Source organism: Episyrphus balteatus, chromosome 1 (genome assembly GCF_945859705.1).
Source record: "Episyrphus balteatus chromosome 1, idEpiBalt1.1, whole genome shotgun sequence".
NCBI lineage: Eukaryota > Metazoa > Arthropoda > Insecta > Diptera > Syrphidae > Episyrphus > Episyrphus balteatus.
In genome coordinates this window covers 55485459-55500438 of record NC_079134.1, presented here as the reverse complement: position 1 = coordinate 55500438, position 14980 = coordinate 55485459, and the positions used below count along the sequence as shown (strand labels likewise).

At 30.6% G+C, this 14980-nt stretch overlaps 2 protein-coding genes across 6 annotated transcripts in view; both read right to left on the bottom strand.

The window, feature by feature from the left end:
- LOC129915875 (piezo-type mechanosensitive ion channel component) overlaps positions 1-14980 on the bottom strand; it is a 291170-nt gene that overhangs the window by 44727 nt on the left and 231463 nt on the right. The window lies entirely within an intron of this gene.
- Positions 1-14980, bottom strand: part of LOC129915932 (chondroitin sulfate proteoglycan 4) — a 54934-nt gene that overhangs the window by 11013 nt on the left and 28941 nt on the right. For all 5 annotated transcript variants that reach the window (XM_055995669.1, XM_055995659.1, XM_055995675.1 and 2 more), the window contains one exon: positions 14738-14891. In XM_055995669.1, the coding sequence (XP_055851644.1) occupies positions 14738-14891 (154 nt within the window). The remainder of the gene's footprint in view (positions 1-14737; positions 14892-14980) is intronic.

The window sequence follows — 14980 nt, the reverse complement described above, 5'->3', positions numbered from 1 at the left end:
GTACACTTTATAGATTTTTAGTTCTTATACCAACCAAAACTTTCATCACCAAGTTTTAAAAATTAACAAAATTTAAGTCAGCTGTTATGATAGCTTTCCAACACAACTCAACCCATCAAAAAAACACCCTTTCACCAAAAATATTTTTAAGAACTTTTTGAATTCTTTATCCCTGCCTTATCTCAAACCTTCATCCCGAATTTCATCAGTGTAGCATGTTTTTCACATGGGTTTCGGTTATATTTTACCTGTTGATGTCAAAAAACAAGCACTTTTGTTTTTAATTGGCAATAACTTTTCTTAGAGCAAATGTATTGACTTTATTTTTATGTCATTAGATTCAGCATCAAAAAGTACCTTAAAAACATTTGTCATATGATAATATTTCCCAAACAGTTTTTTTCTTTTTTATCCTTGGTTCTTATCCCAAAAGCAAACTTTTTGTCAAGTTTCATGAGTGTAACAATTTTTTATTTTTTAAATGACTATTTTACCTGTACTATGAACAAATGCTTAAACTAGCCTTCAAATAAATATTTTGTGTTATACTCATTGGTTATTGTCACCACGACCGACATCTTTCCACATATCTTCCTAAAAAAAATTGTAAGTTTAATGAGAATTGGAAAAATTTCCAGCAATATGAATCCCTCTAAAATCCGAAAACACCTTGTTTTAATTAGTACACATTATCGAGGGACTACTGTACATATTTACCCTCCTTCACTCCACTCAATAATATATGTAGAATAGGGTGGGTCAAAAAAATTCATCGATTGCTAGACACCTCTAGAATATACACACCAAATATGAACTCTTTATATTAATGGGAAGGTCCTCCGCTTCGCAATTTTCCATTTTTACACAAGCTTCTACTAAAAAAAATCATTTTTTTATTAATTGACTTTTTAGCAAATTTCTTTGCATATTCTTGTAAATAGCACCAATAGTTTTTATTGACAGTTAATGTTGAAAGTTGGGCTTTTTTTGAAAATAAGCTAATTTGTGTAAAAACTACGAAATTCAGAAAGGAAAGTGCCTACAAATTAATATTAGATTGTTTTTTGCTTGAATTTATATAAATTATTTAAGCTTTTTTTTTACTCTTTGAATATCGAAATAACTAAGTAAATAATGACTTTATTGAATTTAAAAAAAAATACGTGTTTTATTAAAGATAAAGGCCAATCGATTGACTTATTAATTTTTAAATATACGACCTTGGGTTACAAAAGGTTAATGCAAATAAAAAAAAACCAAAGTGGGTTTCCCGGCAAAAAAGTATGATTCAGTTTTTTTGTTATTCTTAGGAACTTTAATATTTATTAGAATGAAGTCTTTAGTATTTGACTAAAAACTACTAGGTCATTAACTAATGGTATAATTATGTCCATAACATTGCAAAATTTTATACAAAATCAATTAAAAAACGTAAACATTTTTTTTTCAAAATTTCATCTTTAAAACTTAATTTCTCAAAAACTATTTGATGAAACAACTTAAGTCAAAAAATAAAATAAAGAATAGATTACTAACTTTCATATAGCACAGGATTGCACGTGCATTTTCTGATTTTTTATATTTTTTTTTCTCCCGGCTAATCCAGGGGTAAGTGGGCAAGCACTTAAGTGGCTTTTACTGTAACAAGAAAATGAAAATTTTTTTCTTCCGAATAACTTTTTGGTCATTTGGTACCTATTTGATGTGGGAAATGTGCCTAAATATTTTTGGCCAGGTCTTAGACCACTGTGGGTCGTTAAAATTTTCTGCTTGTTAGTCAGTCGTATGATACTTCACTTCATTTCTAACTGTTATTGCTGTTTTTTTGCCAATCCGTTCCTTGTGCCTCCCCCCCCCCAGAAAAAAATCCTGGATCCGCCCCTGATAACCCAAATGCAATTTTCCAAAAAATAAGACAATAATATTTTTAAAAAACAAGAAAAATATTTTTTTTTCACTGATGAAAGCTTATTTTGGGCTATGACCTATGAGAACAATAGTGGCTTAACTAGGGTTGCCAACCGTACTAAAAAAAAGGGTATTGTGCTCTATTTCACGTATGTGTACTCTAAAATCTATAACTCTGATAGAGTACGTCAAAATACTCTTTTTTTTACTTAAGACTGTTTGTACCACCATATAAATTTTTATTATTTAGTTTAAAAACGAGGCTTAAAATATTCGATCTTATACTTTCTAAATTTCAACAAAAAAGAAATAAGAAGCTCAAATATTAATAAATTGATTTTTTTACAAAAAAAAATCTTAAGGTTTTAGATATTAAATAAAGAAATATGAATTTTGAATTTGAACATTTGGAGTCATATATTACACATAATGTTAAAAACAACAAAAAATGTTATGTACCGCAAGAACAAAAAATACATTTTCAAGACTTGAAATAAATGGTACTCTTCTTTTTTCAAATGTAGTCTTTTTTTTAGTCTCTAACATCAAATATATTTATTCTTTCTTAAAAAAGTTGGCAACCCTAGGCATAACCCACTTTTTTTTGAAAAAAGGGCTTTTCAAAAAAATTGGGCTCTTAATATAACCGTGAGCTAATATCTCTCGTGGCTCAAAACTGAATCTTATGGCTTACGTAACTATTGTTCTAATAGCCTCATTTATTTATAATAAAAACAACAAATTCTCTTCCATTATCTACCATTAAATTCCATTATCTATGGTACACCCTTTCACTCAAGATAATTTTGTACACTTTATAGATTTTTAGTTCTTATACCAACCAAAACTTTCATCACCAAGTTTTAAAAATTAACAAAATTTAAGTCAGCTGTTATGATAGCTTTCCAACACAACTCAACCCATCAAAAAAACACCCTTTCACCAAAAATATTTTTAAGAACTTTTTGAATTCTTTATCCCTGCCTTATCTCAAACCTTCATCCCGAATTTCATCAGTGTAGCATGTTTTTCACATGGGTTTCGGTTATATTTTACCTGTTGATGTCAAAAAACAAGCACTTTTGTTTTTAATTGGCAATAACTTTTCTTAGAGCAAATGTATTGACTTTATTTTTATGTCATTAGATTCAGCATCAAAAAGTACCTTAAAAACATTTGTCATATGATAATATTTCCCAAACAGTTTTTTTCTTTTTTATCCTTGGTTCTTATCCCAAAAGCAAACTTTTTGTCAAGTTTCATGAGTGTAACAATTTTTTATTTTTTAAATGACTATTTTACCTGTACTATGAACAAATGCTTAAACTAGCCTTCAAATAAATATTTTGTGTTATACTCATTGGTTATTGTCACCACGACCGACATCTTTCCACATATCTTCCTAAAAAAAATTGTAAGTTTAATGAGAATTGGAAAAATTTCCAGCAATATGAATCCCTCTAAAATCCGAAAACACCTTGTTTTAATTAGTACACATTATCGAGGGACTACTGTACATATTTACCCTCCTTCACTCCACTCAATAATATATGTAGAATAGGGTGGGTCAAAAAAATTCATCGATTGCTAGACACCTCTAGAATATACACACCAAATATGAACTCTTTATATTAATGGGAAGGTCCTCCGCTTCGCAATTTTCCATTTTTACACAAGCTTCTACTAAAAAAAATCATTTTTTTATTAATTGACTTTTTAGCAAATTTCTTTGCATATTCTTGTAGGAAATTGAACGCTCTACACAAAAGGCCTTAAACACTTTTTTCGTTTATCTTAGCGTTTAATAGATATTTGAGGTCCAAAAATCGAAAAAATTTTTAAAAATTCGTTTTTTGTTCTTAATTTCGTAACAAATTGAAAAATTATAATCATCAAACGCGCAAGACATATTCTTGTAGGAAATTGATTACTCCACAAAAAAGGTCTTATTAATTTTTTTCATTAATCTTACCATTCTAAAGATATTCGAAGTCAAAGTTAAAAAAAATTATAAAAACATTTTTTACTTTTAAAAATTTTCCAGTTCACTGAAAAATTATTATTTTCAAATTAGCAAGATATATTCTTGTAGAGGCTTAAACGTTCTACAAATAATTCCTTGACATCAAATTGATTGCTTTAACCGTTTAGAAGATATTCGAATCCAAACCAGTGCCCACTGATTTCAATAGTTTTCTTATGACCCGCATGCATTGTAATTTGGATACGAATATCTTCTAAACGGTTAAAGCAATCAATTTGATGTCAAGTAATTATTTGTAGAACGTTTAAGCCTCTACAAGAATATATCTTGTTAATTTGAAAATAATAATTTTTCAGTGAACTGGAAAATTTTTAAAAGTAAAAAATGTTTTTATAATTTTTTTTAAATTTGACCTCGAATATCTTTAGAATGGTAAGATTAATGAAAAAAATTACTAAGACCTTTTTTGTGGAGTAATCAATTTCCTACAAGAATATGTCTTGCGCGTTTGATGATTATAATTTTTCAATTTGTTACGAAATTAAGAACAAAAAACGAATTTTTAAAGATTTTTTCGATTTTTGGACCTCAAATATCTATTAAACGGCAAGATAAACGAAAAAAGTGTATAAGGCCTTTTTTGTAGAGCGTTCAATTTCCTACAAGAATATGCAAAGAAATTTGCTAAAAAGTCAATTAATAAAAAAATGATTTTTTTTAGTAGAAGCTTGATGTAAAAATGGAAAATTGCGAAGCGGAGGACCTTCCCATTAATATAAAGAGTTCATATTTGGTGTATATTCTAGAGGTGTCTAGCAATCGATTTTTCAGAGTACCAAATCAAAAAAATGAATTTCGATTTTTGTGACCCACCCTAATGTAGAATGATGCAAGGTTTGGGTTAATGTAAAGTTTTCTTTTAATCAAAATATCCTTTACGACCTTTTTTGGAATCAATCAGCTTTTATGAAGTCAAGATTTTAAAATATTCAGTTTAATTATGGGTTTAATTTTACTTCTCTGTCGATTACGATAACTGAGTAGACGGGCGCGTTTTTTTAACAAAGCTATTTTTAATCGTTATAAAAGAAAGTCCTGCTTGGTCCTGCGTCCTACAACCCCTACCTTTTAATAGGTATACCTGATTGGAAAAAAAAAACAAATTGTTTGTATGCTTTCGTAATGATACGAAAAAAAATTGTTTGTTTGCTTGCTTTTTTTTAGAAATCAAATGCTCTCTTTTTTTTTTTTTTTTGAAGTTCTCTTTTTTAACTGTTCGAGAGGAGGTCCCAGGTGGACACCCTAATCCAATGGATTTATGCGGTTTTCCTGCACTCTATTTGGGAGTATACTCCGGATTTACACCTTTTTCTGGAGTGAAGGAACATAAATTGTAAAATGTAAATGAGACAAAAATGGCTCATTTCCCTGAAGAAAGTAGTGAACATTTTGCTGTAGTTACTATTTTTTTTTTTAATTATTATATCTATAATTTCATACAAATACATCAGGGAATATTTTGATTTCGTATTTTAAGCCAGTAGAAAAAATATAAAGTCAATATCTATATTTTCTAGAAAATGACCTTCGTGTCGTGATTTCTTTTCAGAAAAAATACAGATACACATTTAAACACAAATATCAACACCTAAGCCCAAATAAATTCTTCTCTTACACATCCAGATTCCTTCCCACCCTAACCCTGGGGATCACAATGAATCCATCGAGATCCGAGTGGGATGATTCGACTTGTCGGATTATCACCCCCGTTCAACCTAACCTAACCTACACATTTAAAGAAAATTGATTATAAGAACCTTTTGCCTATTTATAATCTGTCAACTTCACCAAAGTGATAGCTATTACTTTTAGCTTAAGTATGTGTGCAAGTCCGTGTGCAAATAAATGTAAATCTGACTAAAAATGTGGAGTCAATCAGGAGTGCTCTATGGGCCAGTTGTACAAACGTGGTTCAGCCTCGGATCAGGAATTTAACTCGCCGATTTCGGCGGATTAGCAGTGGATCAACTGTGGTTCAAGGATGGACTTAGTTATTCCAACCTATATGGACCTAGAACCAGTGCTAAAATTCAATTTTACCACCAAAGTCAGAAGATAAAAGTTGCTGAACCACGGATTAAATATTTGTACAACTATCCCTATATAGTGCTGAAATTACTCCGGATTCGGAGTAACAAATAGTAACAAATTGGTTACACTATTACCTGAGAAAACACAAAACCTACAAAAGTGCAAAAATAACTACTACAAGGAAAATCTCAATGGAGTGAAGGAAAACGTCATAAGTATCATTTTTGACTCATACATTTTAAGACAAGGATAACACAAACAAATTTAAACAAATTAGTTCTGTTTTTGCTTCGGAGTTCTTTTAAATTGACTATAATTACGGTGACCATATTTCTGGAAGCGAAACCCGGGACAGATAAAAAATTAGTTGGATCGTTTTTAAAATATTGATTTTTCAATAAAAAAATTAATTTTTTTAAATGAGTTTTCATAATTTTTTAATTATTTTGATATCAAGATTTCCTAAACGATTTTATGGGAGCGTTTTTGTTGAAATCATTTAAGTCGAATCAGAAATCAAAAAATGGTTTTATAAAAATGTCTGTTAATTATTTCTAAGAAAATATTATTTTAATCAAAATCGGGAGAGACATTTTAATTTTATTTTAAATGATTTTGAAATTGTATGATCTTTTACACAACTTTTAACATTTCCTTAAAAGTTTTGAAACTAATTTGGGTTGGGGTTCTTTACTCTTCCATATGTTGTTCTTTATTCGAAAACATGGTGTAGCAACCTGACAAACAGAAGCTGGAACTAAATAATTGACGAACATTTAAAAAAAACTAATACCTAGTCTAGAGGCGAAACGAAAATTTTCATACAAAACCAGCACAATGAAATCGCAAACGAAAATTTTGCTTTTCGTTGCACAATACGCAGCATAGGTAACGAAATTCTTACCTGTGCTGGAATATATAGAGATTTTTCAATCGTTTGTCACTCCCACTTATTTGTACAGGTAATTTTTCTTGCAGCAAAAGTTTTTTGACTTTGGAGACTTAGAAAAATGTTCGTTTTGCTTCAGAAGCGTATTTAATTTCCAGCCACTGTTTTCTTGTTTTCCGTACAAAGTATTTAAAATATTGAATACAAAAATCAGAGAATGTTCAAATACGGGACAATCACGGGACAAATTACAAAATACGGGACACTTATACGTCCCGGGTTTCTTAAATAAAAACCCGGGACAAGCTGTAGAAATACGGGACAGTCCCGGGTAAACCGGGACGGATGGTCACCGTAACTATAATAGACCGAGAGCCAGCGACCTAAAGTTTGCAGGTAATTGCTTAGTATTCACCCCTATGAAATATGTTTAAGGACATCCCCAGGCATGTTACTGCAAAAAAAAAAGTCTCGTGAGACGTGGCAAAAACGGTCTGCCAAGCACTTGAATGTGAAAAAAATTTTAAATTAAGAACTCGACCTTAAATCAAAAAAAAAAAAATATTTAAAGAGAACGGCAACACTTACAAAACTAAACGATACCTTTTTTTAAAGGTAAAAAGTTATACTACTTTTTGGTTTTTATATAAATGTTTTTTGATGAATAGTTTTTGAAACAAAAAATTTCAAACACAAAATTTTGAAAAAAAATTCAAAAAAAGTTCAAACAGTTTTTTTTTTCATAAAATTTACCCAATCAAGTATTATTTTTTTTTTGTTTTAATTTCTCTTATATATTTTGAGTCAAACACTGAAAACTAAAAGTCAAAATCTCTTTTACTTTTCGAGAAAACTGAAAATTACCAAACCTTCTATTTTTTCACCAACGCCAAAATTACGGCTATTAATTATGTCTTTCAGAAAGGAAGTAAGATGTTCACAGGTTTTATTGCAGGAATCGTTCAATGGGTTATAAAAAAGATAAAACCGCGGAGTGCTATTAAATGAGAGGGTGGGAACTGGAGATAGGGGTGCAAAAGCCCCCATTTTGGTTTTTTCAATATATCTCGTAAACAAAGCAAAATTTTAAGATATTGTTCTTAGTAAGTTTTGTAGAGAATTAAATTTCCTATAATAATAATGTTTTTTAAAAATTTATAAAAAAAATTTTCTTAACAAAACAGTCAAAACAAACAAAAAAAAATCAAACAAAATCAATTTTTTTAGTTTTTTTACTTTTTTGGTTGTGTCTCTTATTTGGGCTGAGATAGACATTAACATTGCTCTAATAAAACATAGAAGATTAAATTTTCTTTGAAATGCTGGTCTCATCAAATTTTTTCATTGAAAATTAACCAAAATATGGCCATTTGAACCTATCTTTTTTTCGCAAATTCAGTTTGTCTCAAGTAAAAAAGAAAAATTTGAGGGGAAAGTACTATAACTTAGCAACCAAGAATTGATAGCGGTTTTTTGTAGAAGGGTTAAATACAATCATTTTTTACTATGGGAGGGGGTGTCTATCTTCCCCCGTTTAGGCGGAAGGGGTTATTAAAAAAAAAAGAGAAATACTTAAAATCAAAAAAATTTAATAAAAAACAACGGTAACACTTACAGTTATGAACGATACTTTTTTCGAAAGCTAAAATTATACACTAAATTTAAATTTTTAAGTTAAGTTATTTAAACCGACTATTTCGAAATAAACGATTTCAAAGTCAAAATTTTAGAAAAAAAAGTTTAAAAAACACGTTGATTACTATTTTAAGAATGACTTTGGATTTCAATACGAAGTTTATCCATAAAGTAAACAGCCTCAATTGATTTCTTATCAAAAACTGAAAATCATTATGTTCCTATGCCTTCTTGTTTTCCTTAAAAAATTAAAAAATGCAAAAACTACTTTCTTTACCAGGCTCATTCATTTATTTTGAAAACAATTGATTTAAATAACTTAACTTACAAATTTAAATTAAGTGTCTAATTTTAGCTTTTGAAAAAAGGTTGTAGGTTCGATCCCCAGCGGCTGCCCATTTTTTCTTTTTTTTTTTAATAAATTGATGCTTTTTTTTAAAGTTGAAACAACTTTGATTTAAAGATTTTTTATTACGGTAAACCACTTTAAACTAACGATGTTCTATTTTGATTTTAAAATTTTCGTCTTCAACGCAAAATCATTCCGAAAAGTAGTTCAATCAACGTGGTTTTCGTTGATTTTAAGTTGTTTTTTCCCTCAGTGTGTTGCCGTTGTTTTTAAATAATTTTTTTATTTTAAGTAATTTTTTTAGAAAATTGACCCTCCCACCTAAGCGGGGGAGCGGGGGGGGGGGCAAATCATCCCTCCTATAGAAAAAAATTATTGTATTGAACTCCTCGACAAAAAACCGTTATCAATTCTGGGCGACTAAGTTATGGTACTCTCCCCATTAAAAGGGTAATAAAATGCACGAACTTGCTCTTATAGTTCAAGTTGCTTAAATTTTTAAGACTTTTTATATAGGAAAAAAAACATAAAATTCGTTTGAAAAAAAAAATAAAACAAAATCTGAAATCAAATTGCCCTCATAAATAAAAATGTGATTAAAAATGAAAATAGCAAAGATGTATAGGAGAGTTTACTATGATGACGAAACAGAGCAGACCAATTTGAAGTACCTTTGTTTTAGTGCAGGCATTCAAGGAGTTATTTCTTATTAAAAATGTTGAAAACGGTCACTCTCATTTTATCTATTTTGTTTTTCATATTTTCAATCATACAATGGTCGGAAAAAGTATTTTGACAAAATGAACATTTTTCTAACTGATGAGAATAATCTGTAACGGTTAAAAATAAAATAAGGAAGTTGACGGTTACTTAGGGTTGCCAGCCGTCCGGGTTTTCCCGGACATGTACTCTTTTTTGGCTGTGTGGGGGACGTCCGGGATAGTTTCTATCAATTGTCCGGGATTGTACTCTTTTCTAGCCTTTAAGTATCTCACTACTTGTATGCTACTCTTAATTCATTAAGCCCTAATTTTTCAATCGTCAGTTAGACTATCCTAAGAATAAATGTCAATAAAAAAAAAACTTTTATTCCTAGGAATAAGCTCTGACGTTTATCTGACTATTGAAAAATTGGCCCTTATTATTCAAAAAACGAATCGAGTTCATTAAAAGCGAGGCGTTTTTATTTTGGTTTATTATCTGCTCAATTCTGTTTTGAATTCTGTTTCAATATAATCAAAACTCAAAAATATAGCATATGGCAAAATTTTAAACGATTAAGGAAAATCTAAAGCCACTTAAGTAAGTTGCTAAGTCAAAAAGACAATTTCTTTACTTAGTAACTTACTAAAAATTTTATTTGCATTTAACTAAATCGTTTAAAATTTTCTCAATTGGTTTTCAATGGAATTTTAAATTTTTTTTTAGTTGGAATTGCAACTTTTGTAGTATTATAGCTCAAATGTTTATTATAATACTATACCGAGAAGGCCAAACTTTGTCTCAGAGTTTTTTATCTATTTCTTTTTTGTGAAAAAATAAGAAAAAAATGCTACGGGAACAAGGGTTAAAAATGTGATTTTTAGTTAAATTTTAATCGGATTGTTCGGTTATTTTTTTTATAAAATTATGCATTTTTTTTTGTCCTAGTTTTGTACTCTTTTTTGTCCTTATTTGTTCGGGAAAGTCCGGGATTTTGCATCTCGATTACTAGTTTCGTCAGAATATACCTGGCAACCCTACGGTTACTTATTAAGTATATTATGGTGAATCTCATGATGGTCAATGTCAGTCAAATAGTTGGTATTATGCTTCGAGGCTGCATTTTTGGTATAAAAAGTACTAATTTTTGAGGGAAAAAAGTATTTTGACAAAAGTTCTGGTTAGGGCTGCCAGACGTCCCGATTTTGCCGGGACAGTCCCGACATTTAGACCCTGTCCCGATATCTGTCCCGATTTACAAAATGTTCCGATTTTGTCCCGACATTCCGTTTCTTCATCAGTCTTCGTTCGAAAACTTTAGGGAGAAAAGAAATGATTGTGGGTAACAGTTTTAATTTATTTCCGCCATTCCAATGGATTAAGATATTTTGTAAAGTAAACAATGTAAGAAATTACCCTTAGGTATAGCTCGTTTTCACTAGAGCTCAAATGAGCAAATTATATCATTTCGAATTTCAAATCGTATCGGAAATTTTAAGAATTTGGAATTCGAACTGATCTAATTTGTGAAACTATTAAATTTGGGCTGTAGTGAAAACAGGCTATTTTTTTTTTCTGTTTAAACTCACATAAGAGTATTTAATAGTTACTAGGGCTCTTGATTCTACCCGGGTAATACCCGGGTCCAATGCTACCCGGGTACCCGGGTACCAAAATACTCAGGTATTACCCGGGTAGCACCCGGGTACCCGAAATACCCGGGTCCTCAAATTACCCGGATACCCGGGTACCCGAGTACCCGAGTATATTCAACAGATCGTGTAACCAAGTAGATACGCAAATAAAAAATTTAGTTTTTTGTTTTTTCTTATTTTGCTATAATTTATTAACCTAGTTGACACTTTTTAGGAGATTGTTTGACATTGTTAGTTGATAACTATAATGAAAAATATAGGGCTGCCGCTTTTAAAATGGGAACTTTTATAAAGCAACCTTATATCATAGGTAAAATTGGTACATGACCAAATTGGTCATATTTTTGTACTTTGGTTCAACCAGGAAACGCTTTAAATGCCAAACAAATTCCCAAAAGTGTCAACCAGGTTATTAAATTATAGTAAAATAACAAAAACACAAAAAAAAGTTTTGTTTTACGCGAATTTACTTGGTTGCACGAGCTGTTGAAAACACTCGGGTACTCGGGTACCCGGGTACCCGAGTATTTTAAGGACCCGGGTACTCGGGTATTTCGGGTACCCGGGTGCTACCCGGGTAATACCCGGGTATTCGAGTACCCGGGTACCCGGGCGGGTCTTCGGGTACCCGGGTTTCAAGAGCTCTAATAGTTACTTATGTAAGTGAGATGTGAAACATTCACAATTAAAATATATTCTTACATTTTTTTAAGGAATTTGAACCGTCCGACAATTAAAAAAAACATGTTTTAAGATATTTTTGTTATGTGTTGAAATTAATATGCATAATAATACCAAAAGCTAAGGTTTTCTAAAATTTCACCACTTTTAATGCATGCTTAAAGTAAAAAATAAAAAAATAAAATAAAAATGACTTTAAGTCTGCATTAAAAGTAAATGGTTTTAAATATAAGAAAAGTCACTCAAGTTATACAAGAAAAAAAACTTTTAGGTCGAATTCATTCATTCTCCAAAATAAGAAAACTGTTGAAAACATACATAAATTGGGGCTTAGTACATTTACCAAAAGATCCATCAATAGACAGCAAGTTTCTAAGCGAGTACCTAATACCTATCTACGATAAATGGGATTTTATTTTATGGATGAAGACTTTATTTTTTTTTTTCAAACAATGATTTTCAAAAACTGGTGTTTTAACCAACTCAATTGTGCAAGAAGTCCACACAAATTAAGGAAAAGTCCTATGCATGGAAAAGTTTGTATTTTACAATTTTTTTATTTTCGATCTCATGTTTTTTTTTTCTGTCCCGATTTGTCCCGACATTTGAGACCTGTTGTCCCGACATTAATACAATTTTATCTGGCAGCCCTAGTTCTGGTATGTATGGTAAGGTAATGCATTTTACGTGTTTCAAGCACGTATTAAACTGACAGACTTATTAAGGCTCCGATTTGTAAAAAATTGGGCAAAACGGCGGAACTAATCATTGAAATTAGTGCATCTTCTGTTGCAAGTCATAATTTCGGTGTGTCTGTTAAAAAATCTGTGGAGAATTGAATTTATCGCGGGAAACTAAAAATTACCAAATATGAAGACACAAAAATATAATTATACAATTAACCTATTCAAAATTTACCATAAATGGACAAAAAATGAAAAAAAATGCACTAAAAAAATAGACGCATTTTGATGAATTCACTTTAAATCGGGGATTGACTCCAAAAAGTCTGAATTTGGAAATGCCATTCTTTTATCAAAAACTTTGTTAGCAAAAGTGCCCTTTGCATTGAGCTCGAAGAAGACAATTTTACCATGTTTATGGGAAGATAATACAGTACTTACTCTTACCTCATAAAACAAAAATTGAAAAAAACTGAATTCTCAATTTCACAAATTTCTATCTCAATGATCCGGGGAACGTAAAGGAACTGTTGAAGCTCTGTAAAATTTTGGTCAAGTTTGTTCCGGAAGCGAAAAGCACAACAACATATCCCTTTGAGAATTCAATTTTTTTTTCAATTTCTGTTTTATGAGATAAATGCTGTATTATCTTCCCATAAACATGGTAAAATTGTCTTCTTCGAGCTCAATGCAAAGGGCACTTTTGCTAACAAAGTTTTTGATGAAAGAATGGCATTTCCAAATTCAGACTTTTTGGAGTCAATACCCGATTTAAAGTGAATTCTTCAAAATGCGTCTATTTTTTGTAGTGCATTTTTTTCATTTTATGTCCATTTATGGTAAATTTTGAATAGGTTAATTGTATAATTATATTTTTGTGTCTTCATATTTGGTAATTTTTAGTTTCCCGCAGTAAATTCAATTCTCAACAGATTTTTCAACAGACACACCGAAATTATGACTTGCAACAGAAGATGCACTAATTTCAATGATAAGTTCCGCCGTTTTGCCCAATTTTTTACAAATCGGAGCCTTAATAAGTCTGTCAGTTTAATACGTGCTTGAAACACGTAAAATGCATTACCTTACCATACCAACGTTGAAAAAGAACGTTTGTCAAAATACTTTTGTTGCAAATTTAGTTTATTTTCAAGCCGAATAATCGCGCGAATAGAAATCAAAATAAAAAATAGGAAAATGTTTATCAGTTGATCACTCGGATACGGGATACCTGATGAGGTATACCAAAAATTTTCGGAAACCTTCAGATTATTTTTTGACAGGAAATAAGTCGTTTCTTTGCTAATTTTTAACATTGTTTACAACAAAAAGCTATCCGATAGCTTTATGTTAACTGTTTGAACGTGCCCTTTAAAAATAGTTCTTTAGCACACACCTAGTCACGATAAAGCCCGAATCCTAAGTCGAATACTAAGTATGTTTTGAATAAAACGACAAAAAAAAACTTTGAAAAATTGTACATAATCTCGAAAAACCTATCTTTAAACAGTAGAAGCAGAGCCCGACTCAGGACAACACGACTTTGTACACTCCGACTCAAGACAGCCCGATTCAATCCATAGCCCGACTCAAGATAGCCCGACTCATCCCAACTCGATTCAGGTAAGAACTAGACCTGAGTCGAGTTGCGATGAGTCGGGTTATCTTAAGTCGGGCTATGGGTTGAATCGGGCTGTCGTGAGTCGTGGTGTACAAAGTCGTGTTGTCCTGAGTCGGGCTATACCCTTCCCTCCTTAAACAATCATTTAGGTCTGATTTTCGAGTTTTTTTGGATTAAAATCTATAAAACAAATGGTGTCCAAAAAATATTCATTTTTTGAGAATTAGTGTACCTAATTTATTAGAGTTGTTTGTCGATTTGCCATAATGTAATTCAAACAATGTTTATAATAGATATAATACATAATTATGTATATGAGAACAAAAAAATCTTAATATGAATTTTTATACCAAGGGGCAGAAAAATTGTCAAGTAAACAATCAAAATTAAATTGATACAAATTTAAAACCAATCTTTAGAACTTTTACATCTCAGTACTTTTTGTGCCAGCATAATTTTAGCAAAGGAGAACTTCTTTTCTCTCTTTTCTTAACAGTTATGTTTATGTTGTGATAACCTTTTAATTGAACAAAATGTACCTCTAGAATATCTCTCGAGAGTAATACACTGGTAGATTCTTCAACGTAAAGCGTTTGATTTTTTTTTATTTGTAAGTTCTCCCAATATGCTGATGGATAAACTCGAAATATGACTTCACCTTCTGCAGACGTGTTTTTAATAAAAACTCGATATCTGAAATAAAAAAAAATATTAAATTTTTTCTTATTTTTATTCAAGTTTAAATGAAGTTATGAGTGTGACCAGTATTTTTAATGAGTGAG